At 43.5% G+C, this 26191-nt stretch overlaps 1 protein-coding gene across 1 annotated transcript in view; it reads left to right on the forward strand.

Moving 5' to 3' along the window:
• The window catches only part of LOC115468593 (complement C4-A-like), a 154373-nt gene that overhangs the window by 56840 nt on the left and 71342 nt on the right, over positions 1-26191 (forward strand). Inside the window, 6 exon segments of the mRNA XM_030200408.1 lie at positions 1038-1112; positions 5469-5666; positions 8047-8161; positions 12028-12095; positions 17462-17601; positions 20530-20739. Coding sequence (XP_030056268.1) covers positions 1038-1112; positions 5469-5666; positions 8047-8161; positions 12028-12095; positions 17462-17601; positions 20530-20739 — 806 coding nt within the window.

Here is a 26191-nt window from a genome sequence, read left to right on the forward strand (position 1 = left end):
TTGTGCACACAAATTAGGTGCATGCCTGAATTTGTGCATGCAATATTTGGTGGCTTTTATAGAATTAGGGAGTAAATACACGTGCAAGGGTAACACAAGACTTCTACGATAACCTTAATGTGTGTGTAGTTGCATATGTACAGAGTAGACAATAATTAAATTAATAAACTTTTCTGTAGAAAAAAAAACTGTATTTTACCTGTGAAAATGGCTTTCTTTAGTTCCCCTCCTGTGTTTTCCTTACCTTGGTATTCCTAGAATATTGAAGGACCCAGCAAATATTCTCCAGTGCTATTTAGAACAACACCCAATAACAACAGAATCTGTTTTATATCCAATTCTCATATACCCCCAGGATTCTATATAGTGCACCTAGAGTTAAGTGCAGTTCTTCACGTAAATCTAGGTGAATTCCATAACTCTGCACATAATTAATTGTTTTAACAAGCTGTTAAGCACTGTTAACAGCTCTTAACAAGCAATAACGAGCACTAATTGGCAAAAATTAGAATTTACGCATGTGCATTGCTAACTGTATTCTGTAATGCACTATGTGTAAATTCTAATGTGTGTAGGCAAGAAGGGACGTGGTTAGGGGCGTGGAAATTGGCATTCCAAAATCTACAAATGTTGTTATAAAATTTGGGCCAGTGAGTATAAATCTACACACAGGGATTTATGCCAGCTTTTCATTGGCATAAATGGATGTACGTAGATTTAGTCGCATGAACTACACCTGTGATTGCCTAATGCACGTTCATTTTAGGGGCGTCATATATAGCATTGGGCCCATAGTGCTTGAATTTTAGCACCAACACAATGTGGCATAGATCCCATTCACCAGTGGTAACATTTATTACATCAGCTCCATAGTTTCTTATAAACAGTAGAAAAATCATTTGTGTCCCTAGCTAGCTATTATTTCTGTTACTGTTTCTTATTGTTCATAATATTAATGTTCTTCAAAATTTCTCTAAAGAGAAAAAAGGTGCTCACAAACTTGTAACTGAACAAGTTATCTTGATCTGCTTCTCTAGCCTATGTTTGTCAAGAAAGCTCTTCTGGAAGGTCAAAGCGATCAGCGGATATCCAACAGGAAGCATCAAGCATCGGTATGTCCTTATATTTCTCACGAGCTCTGCACGTACGAGGCAATTAATGTTAAACGTGTAATATGTTGGTGATGACAGGTTTAATACAAAAAGGTCTGGATATCCTCTGTGTGGTGATATTTGCAAGAGTGTTAATAAGCAAAGTCAAGTTAATGCATGTTAAAAACACTGTTAATTAGCATTTACCAAACATCAATGCAAATGTTATGCAAAGAAGGTGAATAGCAAAATTATGCAAATCAGTGCACAGTAAAGTTATGTGTGGTAAAATGTGCTACCCATTAAGGTGAAAACCTTAAATAGTTAGGGGTTTTTTGCCTTTACACCGAAGGCATAGCCAGACAGCAAATTTTGGGTGAGACAATATATACAATGGGTGGATATGATGCATTTCCTCTCCACCCCACCCCAGGTCCTCTTCCCTCCTCCCTATGCTAAATTTAAAAATTAAATCCCTTAGCTGGTGGGGATCCCCAAGCTCTGCCAGTTGAAGACATTTGTAGCTTGCCATAACTCCAACTAGGGCCCCTTTTACCAAGCAGCGGCAAAAGGGGACCTGCGCTGGCGTTGGCATGTTTTTGACGTACACCAAGGCCCCATTGTACCACAGTCTTTCTTTTTTTGAGGAAATGGCCATGCAACAAGTAAAGCACTTGCCGCACAGCCATTTCGGGGGATCCCTTACGCCACCCATTGAGATGGCGGTAAGGGCTCTAACGCTAACCCAGTGGTATATTTTTGTAGCACCGGATATGATGGTGCACTGGGGGTGGAAACTACCACCAGGCTACTGTGGTAGCCGGGTGGTACTTTCTTTTTAGCGTGCAGTAAGCCTGTGTTGGGCTTACCGCCCCTTTGTAAAAGGGGCCCTCAATCCTCCATTGCCCCAGGTACAAAAACTTAGATTGTGAGTCCACTAGGGGCAAAGATAGTACTTGCATATAATAAATGTAAACCACTTTGGTAGAATGAGGCATTATGACATCACAATATCAGCTCCAGTTACCAGGGATTGAAACTCTTTACATTAAGGGGGGAAGTTATCAATGTGGGCCATCATTAAGATAGGTTATTTTACCTCTAACTCATGTTATTTTAGCAGAAGTCCCATTTTCTATAGTAAGACCTAGTTACTAGTACCTAGGGTTAAAAGTAAAATAGCACGTGTTAACGATAACCCATTTTGATAACTTCTCCCCTTAATGCTCTCTATTTAAGGATGCGGGTGTTCAGGCAGTGGGGTAGGAAGGGGGGGCAGGAGGGGGTGGTCCGCCCCGGGTGCACGCGCTCGGGGGGTGCCGACCCTGCTGGTTCCCTGCTCTCTCTGCCCCGGAACAGGTTATTTCCTGTTCCGGGGCAGAGAGAGCAGGGAACCAGCGGGGCCGACACAGCTCCGAGTGACGTGCACTCGGGGCGGATCGGCCCTCCCGCAGGTAAGAATGCGGTCTGTGGGGGGGGGGGAATGCGGTCCAGGGGGGTTGCGCTCCGGGGGGATGCGCCGCAGAGGGAGGGGGGGTCGCGCCGTGCTGCACCTGGGGGGGGGGGGTGCAGCGGTGACCCGCCCCGGGTGCCATTAGCCCTCGATACGGCACTGTGTTCAGGCCACCATTTATGTTTTAATTAGTTCCCATGTCATTTGTGGGATTTTGTTTTTAAGCTTTGTGGAGTTTTTAAATATTTTTATTTTGGGTATAGTGCCATTAATAGTGTTAATAGTATGCACTATCCCCCAGATTCTATATAGTGCAACTTAAGTTGCGTGCACAAATCCGGTCATATTCTGGATTTATGCATGCAGCTTAGTTAACAAGCCAATCAGTGCTGATAATTGCCACGTAACAAGCAATTATTGACACTAATTGGCATTAATTAGAATTTACGAGCAGAAATGTCTAAGTGTATTCTGCAACATGATGTGCATAAATTCTAAGTCGCATAGTTGAAAAGGGGGCATGGAATAGGCGGGTCATGGGCATTTCTCAAATCTATGCACATTGTTATAAAATACACCCAGTTTGCACCTAATTTAGGTATTAAGATTTACACCAAGTTTTACTTGCGTAACTGCCTTCAACTAAATTTAGTCACGCAGCTGGGTACTCGGCGTATTCTATAATCCATGTGAAAATTTAGGCTCATTCTATAAAGTATGCCTAAATGTAGGCGTACTTTATAGAATACGTCTAGGCGTATTTTTTTCAGTGGAGATTTTTAAGGCACCGTATATAGAATCTAGCCCTATAGGGGCATTTCTATAACTAAACTTAGGCGCCAATTGCGTACCAAGGTATAGAGAATACAAGCATACTGTATATACACAGGATTGGTGCCTTAATGGCGATTAGGTATGTATATGCTAGGCGCTGGCACTATTCTATACAATTGGTGCACTAATTGCGTGACGCATAAAAGCAGATGGACTGTACTGGTGGGTGGAGTGTGGGTGTGAGTGTGTCATGGGAGTTCCACCTAGCAACGCGGACACCTTATAGAATAGTATCAGATGTATGGATTGCAAAGCGCACTAAGGTGCCCCAGCTTATGCCTGCTGTTGACCTGGTGTAAGCTGTTGTGCCCAAGTGTTGGCGCACCAAAGTAGCTTTGTGCTATTGGGTTACATATGCCTTAATGACATTATAGAATTGGCACTAAGCATGCCCCTCTGTCGTGCATTTAGGTGCCTCCGTATAGAATTGCCCCATCCCCAAATTCTATAAATGGCACTCAAAATTGCATGTATAAATTTGGGTGTGTGCCCAATTTGCATGCACAATTTAATTGATTAACAAACTAACTAGCGCCAAAGATTGACTGCTAACAATCGATTATTGGCAATAACTGGCAATAATTTGCATTTACACATGCATATTCCTAGACAATATTCTATAAAGATGCGTGCATACATTTTTAAGTGAGGATCCAAAAAGGGGGCATGGTCATGGGAAGGGTATGGGCAGGTTTGGGCATTCTTGCAATTTGAACACAGTGTTATAGAATACGGTTTCAGTTGGTGTAAATCCTCATGCCCAAAATTGGGCAAGGATCCTGGCTCTATAAATGGCACCCAACTTGGTGCACTGTTTATAGATTAGCGCTTAGCACTAATTTTTTTCAGCACCCAAATTTGGGCGCCATTTACTGAATTTAACCCTATGTCTCAATAGTGTACACCAGTGGTTCCCAAACTTGGTCCTGGAGGCACCCCAGCCAGTCAAGTTTTCAGGATATCTACAATGAATATTCATTTGAGAGATTTGCATGCATTGTCTCCACTGCTGAAAACCTGACTAGCTGGGGTGCCTCCAGGACCAGGTTTGGGAACCACTGGTGTACACTATTAACAATATGGGGAAAAAATGTTTCAAGGTTTTTTTCCCTATGGATCCACAAAATGACATGACAAACATTGCTGGTATTTCCTAAGTCATTTAAAATGAATGTAGAGTCATACTTAAGGATGCCATATAAACTCTAAGATACTGTAAGTGGACCTAAAGATTCTTTCAATCATGTTAAATTATGTTGGTACTAGCCATTAAGCCCGTAAAAACGGGCGAGTATTGCATCCCTCCTCTCTTCCCTGGCCTCACCCCGTCCACCGATCCTCCCTCCCATATCCAGCGACCCTCCTCTTTCCCTTGGCCTCCCCCCTCCCCCCATGTCCAGCAACCTTCCTCTATACCCTGCCCTCCCCCCATGTCCAGCTGCCCTCATCGCCGCCGCTCCCTCCCTCCTCTGTGCCAGGCCCCCCTGCACTGACCTGACAGCGCCTCTCACCTCCATGTGAAAGTGCTACAGGCAGCAGCAGATCGCTCTGCTGCTGCCTGCAGCACTTCCACACGGAGGTGAGAGGTGCTGTCAGGTCAGTGCAGGGGGCCCGATACGGAGGGGGGCGGGAGTGGCGGCGGGGATGGGGGGAGGGTGGAGGTTGTTTTGCGCAATGTTCCTTTCCAGGCGGCAGCGTTGTCGTCCGACAATTCGACTCTGTTTCCCTCTCTGTTCCGCCCTCTGACGTCATGATGTCTTGACACGAGGGCGGGACAGAGAGGGAAGTCTGTACTGCGCATTTGCCAGTGAGTACGGTCACTTGCCGTTTATATGTTTGATATTCACAAATGGTGACATGAAGGCAAAGCAAACAAAAACAGCAGCGGAGAAGCATGGTGAGAAAATTTCTGCTCCACTTCTCCCCCAATCTCAGATCTGATTCTACATTTCTAAAGTTACCCGAACTATTTTCATGATCTTAATACATAGACACAGGACACGAGTTAAGGCCTAGTGAATTGGGTCCATGGGTTTGAATTATCCTAGTTCCTGAAGCTCTTTGCTAATCATTGCACTCTACTCTAACAGCTGTGAAATATAAGACTGCGCAAGAACGCAAATGTTGTTACGATGGTATGAAGCTGAACCCAATGAGGTTTCCTTGTGCCAAGAGGCTAACAAAAGTTCGTGGGACGAGCAAATGCAAAGAAGCGTTTAAGGACTGCTGTGAACGTATCGCAGATGTGCGCAAGAAACTGCAGAAACAAACTTCAGGATTGGCAAGAAGTAAAGTAGAGTCTATGTGTAGCACTAAAATTTAATTAATTAAATTTTAGATTTACTGAACAATAACACTGGTGTTACATATGTTTACCCGTCCACCTCTTGATCTCATCTCCTCCTATGTCACCTGATATACTTCACATTACACCCCTGACTCTCTTCCCTTCAATCAAAAATTACAAAAGAAAAATCATGGGGGTCCAATATTAGCCAACGGCACTCAGCGTTTTGCTAACTGGCATAATACCCAGTGGCGTTCCTGGCCTGGATGGCACCCGGGGCGGAGCGCCGATGCACCCCCCCCTGGGTACAACGCCCCCCCCCCCCCCCCGCTAGATTACACCTCCCCCCCTCCGGCAAAATTATACCCCCCCCAGGTGCACGCCGATGGAGGGGGGGTGCCATGGCACGCGCCTGCTCCTCCGAATTCGCTAAACTTCGTTCGCTGCAGCTCCCTCTGCCCCGGAACAGGAAGTAACCTGTTCCGGGGCAGAGGGAGCTGCAGCGAACGAACAAAGTTTAGCGAACTCGGAGGAGCAGGCGCACGCCGCGGCACCCCCCAGCGGCGTGCACCCGGGCCGGACCGCCCCCACCACCCCCCCCCTTGGTACGCCACTGATAATAACTGCAAATTCACTGCCTGGCCACGTCTGAGCTTTGGCATTGAATATCTGGGTTTGCAGACACGGCTAAAGCATAGCCAGTTAAGTATAATATTCAGCACTTAATAATCTATGGGGCTCCACATAAAGATAGGACCGACTTTTAGGTGGTCCTATTTATGCAGTTACCCAATCAGCCAAGTGCTGACTCTGCCCCGGAATGCCCCCAAAATAGCCGGTTTTGAGATAGGCACTAACTGGAGATTTTTAGCACCACTAATTGGTTAAGTGCCGCTGAAAATGATTGGTTAGCTCCGAATAGGCGATTTAACCAGCCAGGAGCCATTTCTGGCCGGTTAAATCCCTTTGAGTATCAACCCCCACATATCTCTATATTTTAGTGGATGAAAGCTCCAAAGCTTGATTGAATCCAAACGTTTATTCATTCATAGTATTAACCTTGCACCTGTTGCAGTTTTGGGATTCTTTGGCTGGTGATAGGATAGGCAGACAGGCTACGTGGATAGATCATACTGAATAGTTCAAGCTGAAATAGGTTATAGCCAAGATCTTTCTCCTTGCGGCTACTTTTTCAAGAATGTTCCTTTAACTCTTACAGTTTTCATAACTTGTATTATACATTAACTTGTATTGTTTATTTAATTTATTTATTTATTTGGATTTTTGCTCACACCTTTTTCAATAGTAGCTCAAGGTGGCTTACATAAGCCACATAGATCTGAATAATTGTATTCAGATAATGTGGGATACAAGTATCAAATAAATAAATAAATAAATAAATACTGGGTGGCTGAAAACTGACCAGCTTTGGTTGCAATACTTGTGTCATTTGCTCATTTAGTTTAAACTGTGTTGCTCTATGGATGATAATGTGTTATTTTATACCTTGCATATTTCTTTAAAAGTTTTTTTTTTTGGCTAGGATGGCAGTATAGAAATTATTATAATAGATAATCAATCAACTCCCTGCTGGCAATGGGGAGCAATATTTGAACATGCCTAATGAAACATAAATAGTAAGGTGGCTGTCTGTGCTTGTTGTCTGCTTGTTGTTTACAGAGATGTTTGGATGCCCAGGTATGCTGTTTTAGAGCAGGAGAATGATTTATCATCTGAATAACCTTGTTTTGTTTGTGTGGTCTCTTTCCCATCCTTATTATGGTGTTCCTCTTTCCATGTATTTTTTGTAACAATACATTTTTATTGCAAAAAGCGGTACAGAAAGGCAGTTTCGGCCCATCAAAACAATAAAGAACAATACAAACTAGTCCTAAACATAGGACCAACCACTGGATAATAGAAAAAATTATTACCCCCTAACATAACTCCTCCCCCCCACACACACACAAAATACCCATCCCCTCACATCCCATCCTCCTGTCAGGTACCTGGAACATCAAGCATGGAGGCAGAGGCTAGCATACACTTCTCTCTTCAGTTCCAGTTTGACACGCCTACACTTTGGGTGCGCCTACTCTGACGTCAGACACCTTCACTTTAAAACTAGGAGTTTCCCTCCTCTCTTTGCCTCAGCTACTTCTTCCTGGTATACGGTGCGTTTCTGCTGTGATCATTCCTGTTTTGCCTGGTTTTGACGCTGTGCTTTAACCTGACCTTTGCTGGATTGCTGCCTGCCCTGACTCTGTGCCTGGACCTGTCCTCTGCTGATTATTGTCTGTCTCTGACACCCAATTTATATGAACTAAAATTAATTGAACTCTGTGCTATAAATAAATAAATATTTTATTTGTATTTAATAGCAAGTACCAATGAAGAAATGGATATATTTGATGAAAATTCTATCAAGTTGCGAAGTGAGTTTCCAGAGACCTGGTGGTGGACAGCAGAAGAGGTGAAAAAACCTGGAACGCATAGGTAACATCCATATGTTTTCTTCTTTTTTTTTCTTTTTACATCAGAAAGGCTCTCAATTGTTGTGCTATGTAAGAACTACTAATCTTATTCTTTCAATTGCTGTCAATAAGCTAGATGGCAAGCGAGTTCCAAAATATGATGGATCAAGGAGCTCAAGCAATGCAAATGACAAAAGACTCAATAGTTCTGACAAACACCGCAGTACATGTCCCTTATGAATTATACTGTTTTGCAATTTTAAAATGTAACAAAAGAAAAACTGACAAAATTACATTGGTTTTCCTTCATTTTGCTTTAAAATTTGGGCTGATCCCCACAGCAAAAATAAAAAACCTCACTCTCAGACACCCTTATAATCCTCCTCTCCCTTTCTCTGCCTCCAAACCCTCTTTCCCCACTGATGTCTTTTCACGAGGCAAGACTGATCCCTGATCACTCCTGTACCAACAGCATAGTAATCACTAACTAACATTACTACTAACTAACATTTCTAAAGCGCTACTAGGGTTATGCAGCGCTGTACAATTTAAACATAGAAGGACAGTCCCTGCTCAAAGAGCTTACAATCTAAAAGACAAGAGAACAATCTAAAGACAAGTGTACAATCTAGAGGACGAGTGAACAGTTAATCTGATAGGGTGGATAGATTGGGGCATTCTATATTTCTCAAGCAGTTAGGCGCCGAAGGTAGCATTGAAGAGGTGAGTTTTAAGCAGAGATTTGAAGATGGGTAGGGAGGGGGCATGGCGTATGGGTAAAGGAAGATTGTTCCAGGCATAGGGTGAGGCAAGGCAGAATGAGCGGAGCCTGGAGTTGGCAGTGGTGGAGAAGGGTACTGAGAGAAGGGCTTTGTCCTGTGAGTGGAGGTTACGAGCGGGAACATAGGGGGAGATGAGGGTGGAGAGGTAGTGAGGAGCCGCAGACTGAGTGCATTTGTAGGTAAGGAGGAGGAGCTTGAATTGTATGCGATATCTGATCGGAAGCCAATGAAGTGATTTGAGGAGGGGGTGATATGAGTATATCGGTTCTGGCGGAATATAAGACGTGCGGCAGCGTTCTGAACGGATTGAAGGGGGGATAGATGGCTGAGTGGGAGGCCGGTGAGGAGTAAGTTGCAGTAATCAAGGCAAGAGGTAATGAGAGCATGGACGAGAGTTCTGGTGGTGTGCTCAGAAAGGAAAGGGCGAATTTTGCTGATGTTGAAGAGGAAGAAGCGACAGGTCTTGGCAGATATGCGCAGAGAAGGAGAGGGAGGAGTCGAAGATGACTCCGAGGTTGCGGGCAGATGGGACGGGGAGGATGAGGGTGTTATCAACTGAGATAGAGATCTGATAACATATAGATCTGATAACCGAGGGTGGAGACATCATTAATTTATGCTATACAATAAAATGGTGGGGGTGCTAAAGTGGGCTTTGTCACCTAATAGGGATAGGCAGTGGGGAAAAATGTGTTTCTTGTGTCATTTACGGGAATGTTTGTTTTATTTGGTTTTTGTGGCTATTTTGTTGCTAGAGGGGAGTGCTCTTTTTGCAATAGTGTATGATATTTGCAAAAAGTGCACCCTCTTTTTGAACGTGTGCACTGTTTCCCAATGGCACGTGCATGCACAAACCATCATGTAAGCGCAAATTATTGTTGCACAATCAGGAAAATGTTTTTTTGTCTGCTCATTTTTGCTTAACAAAATGCAACAACATGGGATATGGCATTGCAGATGAGCTAAATAGACATGCTAAGCAGGATTGCCAATGCTGTGGTTTTCCCACGGAATTGGGCAGGTATTTTGTGCTGGCCGCAGGCACTTTCCAGAAGTTGCGGGTTGCAACTTTTTGGGTGTGTTTTTTTTCTTGGGTGTACGCTCATTAGTTCCTCCTTGACTGTCACCCTTTTGGTCAAATTTGTAGTCAAAATGAGGCTTGGTTCATCTCAAGCCTCATTCTGGCTCCAAATTTGACCAATAGGAGGGTGAGTGTATGATGAGGTCATCAGCTGATGGTGACTCATCATGCTCTGGAGAAGGAGCAAGGCAGCGAGCAGCACGTCATCGTCGTGGAGGACAGGAGGAGAGCGCAGCAGTGAGCACTGCAGCACATGGATGGTGGAGCAAGGAGTGGACAAGGCAGGCAGAGAGAGCAAGCTGAGCAGCACACAGGTAAGGCTACAGCCCAAGTCATGCCCAAAAGTAGCCCCACAATTTCAACACCAAAAATAGTTATGTGGGGAGGGATGGAGCCTATTTTTTTAAAAACGTCAGCTCTGAGAATAGATCTTAAACTCAGTGTGTGGTTTTATTTGGCGGGTATATGCTTAGAAGTATATGTGTGGAGGGTTTGATTTTGGCACTATACTGTGCATACTGAGTTTAAGATCCATTCTCAGAGCTGACGTTTTGTAAAAAAAGCAGTGGGTGCTTTCCTTCTTTTAGACACAGTACATTTCAAGATTTGGGCGTCCCCGACCGTATTATCGAAACGAAAGATGGACACCCATCTTTTTTGATAATATGGGTTTCCCCGCCCCTCCATCAGGACGTTTTGCGAGGATGTCCTCAACAAAACTTGGGCATCCCTTTCGATTATGCCACTCCACGTAACATCATGGCGTGTCCCCTAGTTGTTGCGTTTTTTGAAAGAGTAAACAATTGATTCACATCTACCTATTGTGCTCCATTCAGGATTGTATAGAACCTCAATCATATCTCTTCTCCACGGAAGAGCTCTAAACTCTTTCTCATATGAGAAACATTCCATCCTCTTAATCATTTTGGTCACCCTTCTCTGTACCTTTTCCAGTTCCACTATATCTTTTTTGAAATGTGGCAAGCAAGATTGCACACAATACTTAAAGGGCATGGCATAATACACAGACAGTTTGATACTCTTTCTTTTATTTAGTACTAGTAAAAATGGCCCGTTTCTGGCAGCGATCAAAAGGGCGCTAGTGGGCAGGGGACTCCCTTCCCCTCTCCTTACGCGTGTCTCCCTGGTGGTCTAGAGGTACCTGTTCGGTGGGGGCAGGAAAGAAAGAGCCCCCTCTTTCCTGCCCGTAGCGGTGGTGGTAGCTGCTACATCGTGTGGGAGTCTGGCTCTCGGCATTTCAAAATGGCCGCCGAGAGTTGAAGTCTCGCAATGCAGCTTGAACTCTCGGCAGCCATTTTGAAACGCCGAGAGCCGGACTCCCACACGATGTAGCAAGGATGCTACCACCACCGCTACGGGCAGGAAAGAGGGGGCTCTTTCTTTCCTGCCCACACCGAACAGGTACCTCTAGACCACCAGGGAGAGAGGCGTAAGGGAAGGGGAGGGGAGGTGACAGGGGGGGAAGGACGTTGCTGAGGGTGAGTGTGGTACCATGGGCGGGGCGGTAACTTCTAAGGGGCGGGGCTATGTGGGGAAAGGGGCCGGTTTGATGTGGACGTCCTGGGCGGCTGGGATTTTTTGGAAGGGGAGGAGTAGGGAAACACGCTCCACGTGTTTCCCTACTGCTCCCCGTACGTTTATTAGCGTTGTTTTCGTGTTGCACCCTCGACGTCATCACGTGTGATGCGAGGGCGGGGCATGAAGATGTTGTGTGGCTTCACCACCATGAAACCACGAACCGGTGTGTGAGTGAGTTCAGTGACGTCAGTGTCCTCAGAACGTTGAGGCTGCGTTTTATTATAGTAGATTGTAGCTATGGAGGGGCCTGGGGGGCATGGGTACTTTTCCTTAATTTTCAAAGTGAAATACATTTTATCAGTCTTTGGTGTTTTGTGTTGGTTTTGTTTTGGATGAGAAATCTTGTCTTTCAGGATTTTATTGTCTTCATTTTATTCAGACTTTATTCAATAAATAAATAAAATATTATTTCTTGTATTTGTTTAGCTTCTGGAAAATACTTCCTGACTCAATAACCACATGGGAAGTTCAAGCAATTCACTTTCATGATAAAGGTAAAAATGTTACATTACGGTATGTAATGTTATATCATGTTTTCTATTCCACCACTACTTCCACAATTTAGGGTGGATTATATCATCAAGACACCGAACCACTGTGTCCAGGAATTACATCACAGAACAGACGATAAAACAACTATGCTATGATGCAAAGAGATAGAAAATACATGGTAATCAGATTAATTGAGATTCAAATTCAAGAGACCAAATTTGTGAAAAAACCAAAGCCTTCAGATTTTTACTAAAACTTAGGTAATGTGTGCATGCCCTGAGAGATAAAGGTAATGAATTTCAAATCTGCCATTTGGTACTGTAATGATGCAGTAAACTGTTTGATTGACTTTAGCTTGGTAGCTTTGGGAAAACGCAGCATGATTGTAGAGATGAAGAGAGATGGCCAGGTCAGGACGAAGAGGATCTGCCAGCTTAAAATCTTTTCTAAAATGTGTATTCGCTGGCACATGCAACGGGAGCAGTCAGTGTGCAGATTCATACCAATAACACCTGTACATATCCGCACTTATGCATATATATGAGCTATAGGGGTGAACTGACCATTGGAACAATAGGGTGGTGCCCAAGGGTCCACAGCAGTAGGGGGCACCCTCTCCCCTATCTTCCATTTAATTTAATCACTTTTGATAGGTGTTTAGAGGCTCATGACCCTTATTGCCCGAGGGCCAAGTTCACTGTCGGTCTTCCTTTGGTGAGCGATCTTGCATACCTATATATGTAGATGCTGCTAATTAACCACAGAGCCTAAATCTTTTTTTGTTTTCAATGTGGAAGTGGAAATACAGAACAAGGGTTTATGGAGGATACAGTGGGGGAAATAAGTATTTGATCCCTTGCTGATTTTGTAAGTTTGCCCACTGACAAAGACATGAGCAGCCCATAATTGAAGGGTAGGTTATTGGTAACAGTGAGAGATAGCACATCACAAATTAAATCCGGAAAATCACATTGTGGAAAGTATATGAATTTATTTGCATTCTGCAGAGGGAAATAAGTATTTAATCCCTCTGGCAAACAAGACCTAATACTTGGTGGCAAAACCCTTGTTGGCAAGCACAGCGGTCAGACGTCTTCTGTAGTTGATGATGAAGTTTGCACACATGTCAGGAGGAATTTTGGTCCACTCCTCTTTGCAGATCATCTCTAAATCATTAAGAGTTCTGGGCTGTCGCTTGGCAACTCGCAGCTTCAGCTCCCTCCATAAGTTTTCAATGGGATTAAGGTCTGGTGACTGGCTAGGCCACTCCATGACCCTAATGTGCTTCTTCCTGAGCCACTCCTTTGTTGCCTTGGCTGTATGTTTTGGGTCATTGTCGTGCTGGAAGACCCAGCCACGACCCATTTTTAAGGCCCTGGCGGAGGGAAGGAGGTTGTCACTCAGAATTGTACGGTACATGGCCCCATCCATTCTCCCATTGATGCGGTGAAGTAGTCCTGTGCCCTTAGCAGAGAAACACCCCCAAAACATAACATTTCCACCTCCATGCTTGACAGTGGGGACGGTGTTCTTTGGGTCATAGGCAGCATTTCTCTTCCTCCAAACACGGCGAGTTGAGTTCATGCCAAAGAGCTCAATTTTTGTCTCATCTGACCACAGCACCTTCTCCCAATCACTCTCGGCATCATCCAGGTGTTCACTGGCAAACTTCAGACGGGCCGTCACATGTGCCTTCCGGAGCAGGGGGACCTTGCGGGCACTGCAGGATTGCAATCCGTTATGTCGTAATGTGTTACCAATGGTTTTCGTGGTGACAGTGGTCCCAGCTGCCTTGAGATCATTGACAAGTTCCCCCCTTGTAGTTGTAGGCTGATTTCTAACCTTCCTCATGATCAAGGATACCCCACGAGGTGAGATTTTGCGTGGAGCCCCAGATCTTTGTCGATTGACAGTCATTTTGTACTTCTTCCATTTTCTTACTATGGCACCAACAGTTGTCTCCTTCTCGCCCAGCGTCTTACTGATGGTTTTGTAGCCCATTCCAGCCTTGTGCAGGTGTATGATCTTGTCCCTGACATCCTTAGACAGCTCCTTGCTCTTGGCCATTTTGTAGAGGTTAGAGTCTGACTGATTCACTGAGTCTGTGGACAGGTGTCTTTCATACAGGTGACCATTGCCGACAGCTGTCTGTCATGCAGGTAACGAGTTGATTTGGAGCATCTACCTGGTCTGTAGGGGCCAGATCTCTTACTGGTTGGTGGGGGATCAAATACTTATTTCCCTCTGCAGAATGCAAATAAATTCATATACTTTCCACAATGTGATTTTCCGGATTTAATTTGTGATGTGCTATCTCTCACTGTTACCAATAACCTACCCTTCAATTATGGGCTGCTCATGTCTTTGTCAGTGGGCAAACTTACAAAATCAGCAAGGGATCAAATACTTATTTCCCCCACTGTATCTCTGCTAATCTATCCTTTACAGGGCCGAACAAAATGAGCATTTTTTAAAAATTATACACATATGTGCCCTTTCTGAAATGGGGAATATACATGGAGATTTTTTGACTTACCCAGGCCACACCCATACCATGCTCCTAACATGCCCCCTTGCTGTTTCTATATATTATAGCCATCCATGTGCGAATTGAGCCCTTTCTATGTTGATGTTGTAAATGCTGGGATTTCAACAAGTAAATCACGAAGAAGACTTCCGAAATAATGGACAAAATGCTTTATTATATTAAGAATAAAATTATCAGTTCCATATAAAGCATTTTTAAAAAAATATTTTTATTAAGAACCAGCAGGGCACAAGATTAAAAGTTATATTCATGGCAGTACGATGAATATAAACACAATATCTAATAATCTGAAGAGAGAAAAAATCAGTAAGTCAACAAGTATTACAATACAATACAATAAGGAATTTTCTCTGTTGCTACTTGCCAATTGGCTTAGGGCCCTGTTTACTAAGGCGCGTTAGCACTTTTAACGCACCTACAATTAGCATGTGTGCTAACTATGTAGGTACCTATAGGGATATTGTAGGTGTGTACATGGTTAACACGTGTTTAAAAATGTTAACGCGCCTATAATGCGGCTTAGTAAACAGGGCCCTTAGTGCGGATTACAAAAATTATTAAAAAGGGGAAAAAACATCCCCGATTATACATAAGATAAACAGAATTAAGCAGAAGTTTTAATATATTCCCTAAAAAGATAGGATTTTAATAATTTCCTAATCTAGGATAAGAGGGTTCTGTTTTTAATGCTAGAGGTAAAGAGGGGAATTTTCGATAAAACGTTAAAGTCCGATGTTGGATGTTTTGCTAAAAATGTCCAAAAATCGTGTGGTGAACATAGCCATTTTTGAACCTCAAAACATCTATTTGCTTCAAAAATCACCTTTTTTCTAGACATTTTCTGCTCGATGTGTTTTTCTTTTGGGATCATTTTGGAAAACAAAAAACCATCCATGAGAAAAACGCCCCAAAACCAGCCGATGTTTGGGGGAACCGCATTCTTAGTAGACTGACCACACAGACATCCCAGCAGAGCAGTAAGGTACTCTAAGAGGCACTACAGTGGACTTCACATAAAAAGTCCCAAGTACACATCTCGCCGCTATCCCCTTATATTGGGGCCCTTTTACAGAGTAGCGATAAGCCCAATGCGGGCTTACCACTCATTCTTCCGGGACTACCACCGGGCCAACGTGGCCGCCGGCAGTAGTCCCACCCTGAGTGCACGCCATTTCCGGAGGAAAAAGAAAAACCCTGGAAATGGCTTGTGCAGTGGTAACCCGGCAGTAATTGGTTACTGCCGGGTTAGCACCAGAGCCCTTATCGCCACCTCAATGGGTGGCGGTAAGGGCTCCCCACCACATGGCCATATGGTGAGAGTTATCTCACCGTGTGGCCATTTTGGGGGAGGGGGATTTACTGTCTGTGGGAAAAAAGGACCCTAGTGCATGAGAAAAATGGCCCTCGCCACTACAGCAGGGTCCTTTTTCCCGCAGTTTAGTAAAAGGACCCCATTGTATGGTGAGCCCTTCAGGAACAGAGAAAAACCTACTGTTCCTCACTGTACACCACTTCCATAGCCTTCATGCTAACAGGCTGTAGGTATTTAGTGGTTTTTGGAGGGGTCACACATTCCACCACAAGTGGATATGGGCATGAGTCCCCTTATCTACCGTGTATGGCCGTTAGAGCATGAGCCCTTACCGACACCTCTTAGTGGGCAGAAAGGATTCACACACTAACCATGCGCTAATCAGTTGGTGTATGGCAATGTAGCTGCACGCACCGATTAGTGCTGTGCATGCCTACTCTCCACCCCCCAAAACATGCCCCCGGGAAGCATGCGCTCATGTCTGAACTACCGCAGAGCACCTGAGCACACCCCGTGGTAGTGCATTTTTGCACGTGGGAAGCACATGTAGTGCTTAATGCCACCTAGTAAAAGGACCTCTACATTTGTACCTGAGGCAATAGGGAGCTAAGTGATTGCTCAAGGTATCCGCTAATTGCTAACCAGCAATACTCAGTGAGGGATAGCTAGCTATTTCCTGTTGAATATTGCAGGCTAGCCAGTTAAATATTGTTTAACTGGCCAGGAGCAGCATGTAAATAAGGGGGAGTATAACAAGAATCAAACTATGTCTTTCTTAAAATATCCAAATCACAAAACAGAAAACAATAAGTATTATTAATATTCACATTAATGCTCTTATATAGTCTTATGTAAGGTTAATAAATCCCAATAAATTAATAAATAAATCATAAATACTCTCTAATAAACATCATAAACTATTGTGAAAAAAGGTGCTCAGTGTAAAATGCCCCAATTTAATAGTTTGAACTGACAATATTTGACAACCATCAGTGCACCGACATTTTTATAAAAAATCAAGCCAAACTCTCCCATCGAACGAGTCCTCTATGTGGTCCTACCACATGAACCTTACCCTATCACAACTTCACCTTGTATTTGTATACACTGGAGTCTGCAACTGCTCTCCGGCACTATGTAAGCCACATTGAACCTACAAAGAGGTGGGAAAATATGGGGTACAAATGTAACAAATAAATAAATATATTCAAAAGAGCAGTCTTATAAATTGAAATGAACAGTTGTACTTATCTTGTCCTCTAATCTTCTCTAGGCATGAGCAAACCATACTTGACATAACTGCCCATGACTAAATGTATTTGTGTGGACCAGTGCTCAGATGGATCTTTCAGGAAAGCTACATAATTTAGTGCCTCATGTCTCTTTCTAAAAAACACAGTACATTGTGAAATTTCTACATTTAGAACCACTGTACCTAGTAATGCAAAACTTCATGTACATTTTACTTTGCATGTTAACTGAGCTTGAATATCATCTCCCTGTTTCAGGCTTTTGTATAGCTGAACCGAAAACCTTTCGAACTTTCCAAGATGTCTTCCTAACACTGAGGCTCCCTTATTCAGTTAAACGATATGAGCAATTACAAGTGAAAGTTATAGTATACAACTATCTACCAGAAACTATACAGGTAATTTTACTATGGGATGTGATAGCTCTGCATGTGATAATTGAATAGGTGGTAATTTTATGTAAAATGAACAAAATTTGCACCATGGTTCACAAAATCATCGCCGGAGAAGCCCTGAGTTACACGACAGACTTGATTGACTTATCAATTAGAAATACATCCGAATCAACATGATCTTATCTAAATCTGCACTACCCAAGCTGCAAAGGACTTAAATACAAAACAACTTGCGCATCTAGTTTTTCCTACATAAGCACACAACTGTGGAACGCATTACCAAAAGCCTTGAAAACGACGTACGACCACCTAAACTTCCGGAAATCACTAAAAACCAACCTGTTTAAAAAGGCATACCCTACCGATCCAACTTAAATGCCTAATCTCTGCAACACAAACAAACTAAAGCACGTAATGGACATAACACAACTCTTCCGTTCTCCAATTCCCTAATGTGGCTGTGCCACATAAACTTGATCTTACCACAACATCACCCTGTATTTGTTCACACTGGAGCCTGCAAAGGCCTCTCCGGTACTATGTAAGCCACATTGAGCCTACAAATAGGTGGGAAAATGTGGGATACAAATGTAACAAATAAATAAAAGGCATTAAGCAATTTGATGGCCTAAGTCACATTATATCACCTTTTATATTAATATTCATAGTATTTTCCCAGTTTTGTTTTAGGACAGTTCTTCATGTCAAATTAATGTAGGCATTAATATTCAGCCGGCAGCAGTCAACATTTTTTAAAATGATGACCGCCACCAGCAAAATTATGCCCAGATATTCAATGCTAGGCCATGTCCAGGTATCAGCCAGTCCTGTTTTTCAACTTATATCCCAAGTCAGTGTTCTTTTTGTATTCTCTGATACCACCAATTGGGGACCCATAATGTACCAGGATAGGCTTGCAGAGATCCAGGACTGGCTCAGAATTTCTCTCCTGGATCTGGATAACTTGACAGCTCTCCATCTCTACCCATTAAACCTCTGCATTCAATGCATAATCCCTATGCTCACTCACAAACTATTACTGCTATCATACCCACAGCTTGGCTCTGCATTTTCCCCTGCTACTTCTAGAGAGGTGAAATGATGGTGGGAGATGGGAGGCCCACAAACTTACGCATCTAGTTTTTCCTACATAAGCACATTGTGCTTAAGGCACAATGTAGTGTTAATCCAGCCCTGGTGGGTGGTGCTTTAGTACAAAATGGGCATGTCAAACAATTACACACTTAAATTATAGAATACTGTTACTTACCCACAAAGGGCCAGTTTACATATTTTGATGAGCTCCTTGTTACCAAGGGCCCACTCTTAATCTCCTCTCTCCTTGGAACTCTGTCCAGGGGCCCACTTTGCCTAATCTCTCGCACTGGAGACTCTGTCTGAGGGCAAGAAGCACTAAAAACTCGTTAAAGCCCTTTCCTTACCGATACCCTTAGCGAATCGGTAAGGAACAGGCATGCATCAAGGAATAGAAATGCAAATGAGCTGCTCGTTGTAGCTCACTTGCATTCTCTATTCCGTCGTTAAACAGTTGGATAGTTGGCCGGTCGAGCATGCACAGAGCAGCCAAGCGTTATGCTGGCTGCTCTGTGCATGCCAAGGACGTCCTTTATGGACGTCCTTCACTATATATATTTTTTTTAAAAAAAGGATGAGCTGTGCCTATGGATATCCTTTATGGACGTCCTTCGCCCTCCCCCGAGATCGCCGCCACTCCCCTCCCTCCTGCATTGAACTGACAGCTTCCCGCAGCCCCAGCCTCCCCGCCATCCTCCTACATGTCAGACCTCATTGACCTGCCACCCAGGAACGGTAAACGATCAGCACGCACATTCCTGAATCTTCACTTCCCCAGCTGTAAAGGACTAAAATACAGATTAACACATGCGTCCAGCTTTTCCTACATGAGCATGCAGCTGTGGAATGCATTGCCATTTGACGTGAAAACAATGTGCGACCTAATCAACTTTTGGAAATCACTGAAGACTTATCTCTTCAACAAGGCATACCACAATGATCCATCATAGGAACTGTAACGCACCACCGCTTACCTGATATTCCGAATGTAATCTCTCTATACCTGATTGCTTAATTCTATTATGTCATCTATGTTCTTTATGCAATACTAATTGTATCTTTTACTCTGGAATGGCGATTGCCATGATGGAACATTGTAAGCCACATTGAGCCTGCAAATAGGTGGGAAAATGTGGGATACAAATGCAATAAATAAATAATGTGGATCTCATGCCTAACTAGTTGTGAGCACTTATTTTATTTATTTATGTTTTGCTCACACCTTTTCAGTAGTAGCTCAAGGTGAGTTGTATTTGGATACACTGGGCATTTCCCTGTTAGCAATGGAGGGTTAAGTGACTTGCTCAAGATCACAAGGAGCAGCAGTGGGATTTGAACCAGCCACCTCTGGATATCAAGCCTGGTGCTGTAACCACTAAGCGACTCCTTCACTCCACTTGTGCTTAGTAAAACCTGGTGTAAATGCTGGCATATAGCTAATGGCAGTTGCAACTTGCCAAAATTCCAGAAATGCCCCTCCCATGGCCACACCCCCTATTGAGTTGCACACCATAAAATTTAGGCACACAGGTTATAGAATAGGGCGCATGGCAGATCTGTGCATAACTCCAAATGAGTGTCAATTAACACCAACTATTGACTGTTAACGACTCATTAACTAGTTTGTGTGCGAATCTGGGATCCACGGCCAAATTTGTATGTCCAACTTTGGACAATCTATATAGAATCTCAGGGTTAGTGCCCAACATTTTGGCACCTTTATAGAATTTCCCCCATAATGAATAATGATTAGCTAGAAGATGCAACGCTATACAGATTTTCAAGTAGCCAGAACATTTTTCCTAGAGCACCTGTATTTTTTTCTCATTTTGACAGGTTACCGTTAAAATGGATGCAGTTCAGAAACTCTGTAGCCCAGCACTGTCAGGAAAGATTGCTCAACAGCGCATAACAGTTCCAGGAAACTCTGCGGTGCCTGTCTATTTTGCTGTGGTTCCAATGGGGGTTGGAGAAATTCCAATTTATGTCAGTGCCTGGAATTCTGAAAGGCCCATTGACAGTATATTAAAAACGCTCAATGTTGTGGTAAGTCCAACTAACTATAGAAATCATGTACACTAAAGGTCTAACTATACAGAACTGTTTTTAAGCATTCTGCATGACTTTTAGATTGACATAAGCATTCAGAATATTCTAAATAAGGATAACATTTAGGAGCATAATTGTTTAGACTTGCAGGAGCAATAATAAAATACAGGACCACTATAGGACTGAGTGTAATTGTGAAAATCCAGGATTTGTCAAGGAGAAGGAAGCCAGTGGTTTGAAAGGTCTGTATACAATCAAGTAGATAGGAGGACATTGAATTAATGATGCATAGGGATATCATAGAAATGTAGCCCCTTTTCCCCAGACACTCACTAAAAAGAGGCAAGAGAATTTTTGGGAGGAGACTAAAAGGCATATTTTCAAAGCACTTAGACTTACAAAGAGGGGCATTTTCGATATAAGTTCAACTTTTGGATGTTTTGCTAAAAATGTCTAAAATTCAAGGGGGGAATGTAGCCATTTTCAAAACAGAAAAATGTCTATCTTTTTTTTTTTCCAAAATGGCTTTTTGCTAAATGTTTTTGTGTTCTTTTTATCTTTTTGGTCAATTTAAAAAAAAAAAAACTTGTCCAAGTGAAAAACACACAAAATCAAGCCATTAGGATATAGCAGAAGCCAGCATTTACTAAACTGGCCACACAGACATCCCAGGAGAGCAATGCGGCACCCTAGGAGGCACTGCACTGGACTTCAAATAAATGCTCCCAGGAATACATCTCACTGTTGCTCCCTTATCTTGTCTGCTGAGCCCACCCAAAACCGACTATCCCCCAACTGTACACCAGTACAATAGCCCTTACGGGTGAAGAGGGAACCTATATGTGGGTACAGTGGGTTTCTGGTGAGTTTTGGAAGGCTCACAGTTTCCACCACAAGTGTAACAGGTAGGGGGAGGTATGGGCCTGGGTCCACCTGTCTGCAGTGCACTACACCCACCACTAGACTACTCCAAGGACCTGCATGCTGCTCTAATGGACCTGAGAATTACATTTGAGGCTGGCATAGTGGCTGGTAAGTAATGTTTTTAATCACATTTTGGGGGGGGGGGGGGGGGAAGGGAGGGGGTAAGTGACTACTGGGGAAGTAAGGGTAGGTCATCCCTGATTCCCCTCAGTGGTCATCTGGTCATTTAGGGCATCTTTTTGTGCCTTATTTGTTATGAAGACAGGTCTAGCTCAAAACATCTTAGTTTTAGTCCTGGGTGGCTTTGTTTTGTTCCATTATGACTGAAAAGCATCCAAGTGTTAGGAATGCCCAGATCCCACCCTTAACACACTCCCTACACATCCCCTTGTGATTTGAACGCACTTCTGATGGACTTCATAGAAAAACATCTAAAAATTGGTTTTGAAAATATCAATTTGGGCATTTTTGTGAGAAAAATATCCATATGCAAATTTATGCCACTTTTTGGTCATTTTTCTCTTTTGAAAATGAGCCCCTAAGTGAGGTGTATTTTCAAAATAGTTAGACTTACAAAGTTACGTGGAGGGGCATAATCGAAAGGGGTGCCCAAGTTTTCCTGAGGACGTCCTCGCAGGACGTCCTGGCGAAGGGATGGGGAAACCCGTATTATCGAAACAAGATGGGTGTCCATCTTTCATTTCGATAATACGGTCAGGGACGCCCAGATCTTGACATTTAGGTCGTCCCTAGAGATGGTCGTCCTTAGACTTCGTCGTTTCTGATTTTCGGTTATAATGGAAACTAAGGACGCCCATCTCAGAATCGACCAAATACAAGCCCTTTGGTCGTGGGAGGAGTCAGCATTCGTAGTGTACTGGTCCCCCTGACATGCCAGGACACCAACCGGGCGCCCTAGGGGGCATTGCAGTGGACTTCAGAAAAAGCTCCCAGGTACATAGCTCCCTTACCTTGTGTGCTGAGCCCCCCAAAACCCACTCCCCGTAACTGTACACCACTACCATAGCCCTCAGGGGTGAAGGGGGGCACCTACATGTGGGTACAGTGGGTTTCTGGTGGGTTTTGGAGGGCTCACATTTACCACCACAAGTGTAACAGGTGGGGGGATGGGCCTGGGTCTGCCTGCCTGAAGTGCACTGCACCCACTAAAACTGCTCCAGGGACCTGCATACTGCTGCGATGGAACTGAGTATGACATTTGAGGCTGGCATAGAGGCTGGCACAAAATATTTTTAAACTATTTTTATGAGGGTGGGAGGGGGTTAGTGACCACTGGAGGAGTAAGGGGAGGTCATCCCCGATTCCCTCCGGTGGTCATCTGGTCAGTTTGGGCACCTTTTCGTGGCTTGGTTGTAACAAAAAAAAGGACCAAGTAAAGTCGTCCAAGTGCTCATCAGGGACGCCCTTTTTTTTCCATTATGGGTCGAGGACGCCCATGTGTTAGGCACGCCCAAGTCCCACCTTCGCTACACCTCTGACACGCCCCATGAACTTTGGTCGTCCCTGCGACGGAAAGCAGTTGGGGACGCCCAAAATCGGCTTTCAATTATGCCGATTTGGGCGACCCTGTGAGAAGGATGCCCATCTTCCGATTTGTGTCGAAAGATGGGCGCCCTTCTCTTTTGAAAATAAGCCTGATAGTAACCTATGGAACTTTGTAAGTCTATGGGGGTTGTTTACTAAAGCTTAGCTTGAATTATCTGCAGCAGGGCCCATAGGAATAAAATGGGCCCTGTTGCAGATAACTCGAGCTAAGCTTTAGTAAACAACCCCCTATGTGCTTTGAAAATGGAACTTTGCAAGTCAAAGTGCTTTGAAAATGAGCACTTGATTATCTTACTGGCCATCAATTCTGTTTATGAACAAGAAGTGGAGACCAAAAATGTACACCAGTTTCTTAGGCATTGTTGGCAGCTCTCTTAGACATTATGGCTATAATATAACTGAATTTGTAGATCTATTGTCAGCATCTGACGAAGTTAATCATCAGACTTTTTACTAAAGTGCAGCAAGTTTTTGCACTTATTGTTCATTAACAGCAAAAATTAATGAACGGCAAGTACAAAACCTGTACACCGCCTTGAATGAATTCCTTCAAAAAGGCGGTAAATAAATCCTAATAAATAACTATTGGGGGTATGTTTAGTACGTCCTCTGCAGTTACCACAGAGAAAAGTTCTTTATTGTGTATTGTTTCTTCACAGTGTGGGAGCTCTTAACGATTCCTCTTAAGGAGGTTTCAAGTGCACCCACACTAGAGACTTGCACGGGAACAGGGTTCACGGGAATCCTGCGGAACCCGCAGGATTCCCGCGGGGACGAAAGCAGTTCTGCGGGGATTCCATGGGGACGGAAGCAGTTCCTGTGGGGTTCCCATGGGGACAGAAGCAGTTCCTGTGGGGTTCCCATGGGGACGGAAGCAGTTCCTGTGGGGTTCCCATGGGGACGGAAGCAGTTCCTGTGGGGTTCCCGTGGAAGTGCATGCTGCACTTACGCCAGCCTCTCACCTACCGAGTACCAAGTTCTTTGAGTATTGCCTCCTCCTCCTCCTTGCTTTAACAGCACAGATGTGGAAAGCCTCCATTAAGGAGGTGGTAGAGATACAAATGGTGACGAAATTCAAAAAGGCATGGGATGAACACAGAGGATCTCTATTTAGAAAATGGAAATTATAAAAAACCTAAACTTAAATGGCTGCATGTGTGTGGATGTGTCGCATGACACTTACATGGTGACTCTGGCTGTGATGAACTAGGGCTGATACCAGGAGACCTGTACGGTCTGTGTCTCATATATGGCAATCTGGTTTTGGATGGGCTAGAAAGGGTTTAGACAGCAACTTTAGTGGCTGGAACATGAGGACAGTTCTGGACAGACTTTTACGGTCTGTGTCCTGCAAATGTGAAGATGAATAGGCTGGAGTGGGCTTTGAGGGCAACTCCAGAAGTTGGAACATAAGGATGGGGTCAGGCAGACTTCTATGGTTTATGTCCCAGAAACGCCACCGAAAGACCATAATCAAGTATATAATATCACATTCATTGTTGATTTAATCATGAATTGATAATGATTGTGACTATTGGGCAGACTGGATGGACCAATCCGGTTTTTATCTGCTGTCATTTACTATTACTATTAATCCTCTCTGCTTCTGGACTGATGTGCAGACCTCAGCTCTGACATAAGCATGAGCATCAGATGTCAACTGACCTACTGGCGCTTGCATGTAGTGATCTCTTAGCACACAGTGCCAATGAATCAGAGAAGTCTTATATGTGCGCACCAGAGTGTTCCAACTTCCGTTCCTTCCTTGCCTGCAGTGTTGTGGCTCAAACCCAGAGACTGAGAGAGCTGACAGGAATTTTTTTTAATGTACCATTAAATTCTTGTGGGTGAGGACAGGTTAAATTCTTGCGGGGATGGGTAAGATTCCTCGTGGGGACGGGCGGGGATGGGTTAGATTCCCTACGGGGACGAATGGGGACGGGTTGGATTCCAGTGGGGATGGGTGGGGACGGGTTGGATTTCTGTCCACGTACAACTCTCTAACCCACACTAATTTCACAGATGAGAGCACATGGTAAGTATCGAGGCAATTTCGCCAAATGGGTTAATTTTGCGTATACCGTGACAGGAATGAACCTCACTCTTAAACCAGGGCACGTGAAGTACAATTTCAGGACCCTGTTTACTAAGCCGCTCTAAGGGCGTGCTAGCATTTTTAACACTTAACGTTTAGCGCGTGCTAATCATGAATGCACACTAAAAATGAAAACACGCCCTCAGCGTTGCTTAATAAACAGGGCCCTTAATTTGATTCATACCCGAGCTTCTTAAAGAAACCAGTGCAATTTAATAAAAAGCTCCAACAGAATCATATTTGTGTTGTCCATAAATCAGCTGGAAAGTTCTGAATAATTTGTAGCTGCTTAAAAAGAGTTTTAGAACAGCCAGATAAAACAATGTTACTATTGTCAAGTCTCGACAAAATCAAAGATTGAACAAAGATCCTAAAACCTAAAGAGTCAAAATATTTTTTTATGGCTTTAACGGGGTCTATTACTAAAGATTAAGGCATATTATCTGCTACAGAATCCATTTTATTCCTATGGGCTCTGCTTTAGAAAACATGCGTTAATCTTTAGTAAAAGACCTGCTAAGTTTCCTGAGCAAATAAAAGGATTTCTATCTGTCTATGGTGATATATAGATAGCAAGTTGTCAAATTCGACTCCCAACATTTTCGATTTTCAATTAATTGAAAATTGATCAACATGGATAGAAAACTATTGATTACATCTAGGATCATTAATAGATCCAATCCATAGAAACTCTATCTTTTCTCTGTTCAGCTTAAGACGATGATCTGTAACCCGTTCTTCAATCAATCCTATACAATTCTGAATATCTGTTAAAGTATCTGACCAAACCTTTGATAACAGTAGTAAAAAGCAATGTCATCTGCGTTTATAAAATGTTTTGTTTTAATATCTAAAATCGCTCTC

This window comes from Microcaecilia unicolor, chromosome 4 (assembly GCF_901765095.1).
Source record: "Microcaecilia unicolor chromosome 4, aMicUni1.1, whole genome shotgun sequence".
NCBI lineage: Eukaryota > Metazoa > Chordata > Amphibia > Gymnophiona > Siphonopidae > Microcaecilia > Microcaecilia unicolor.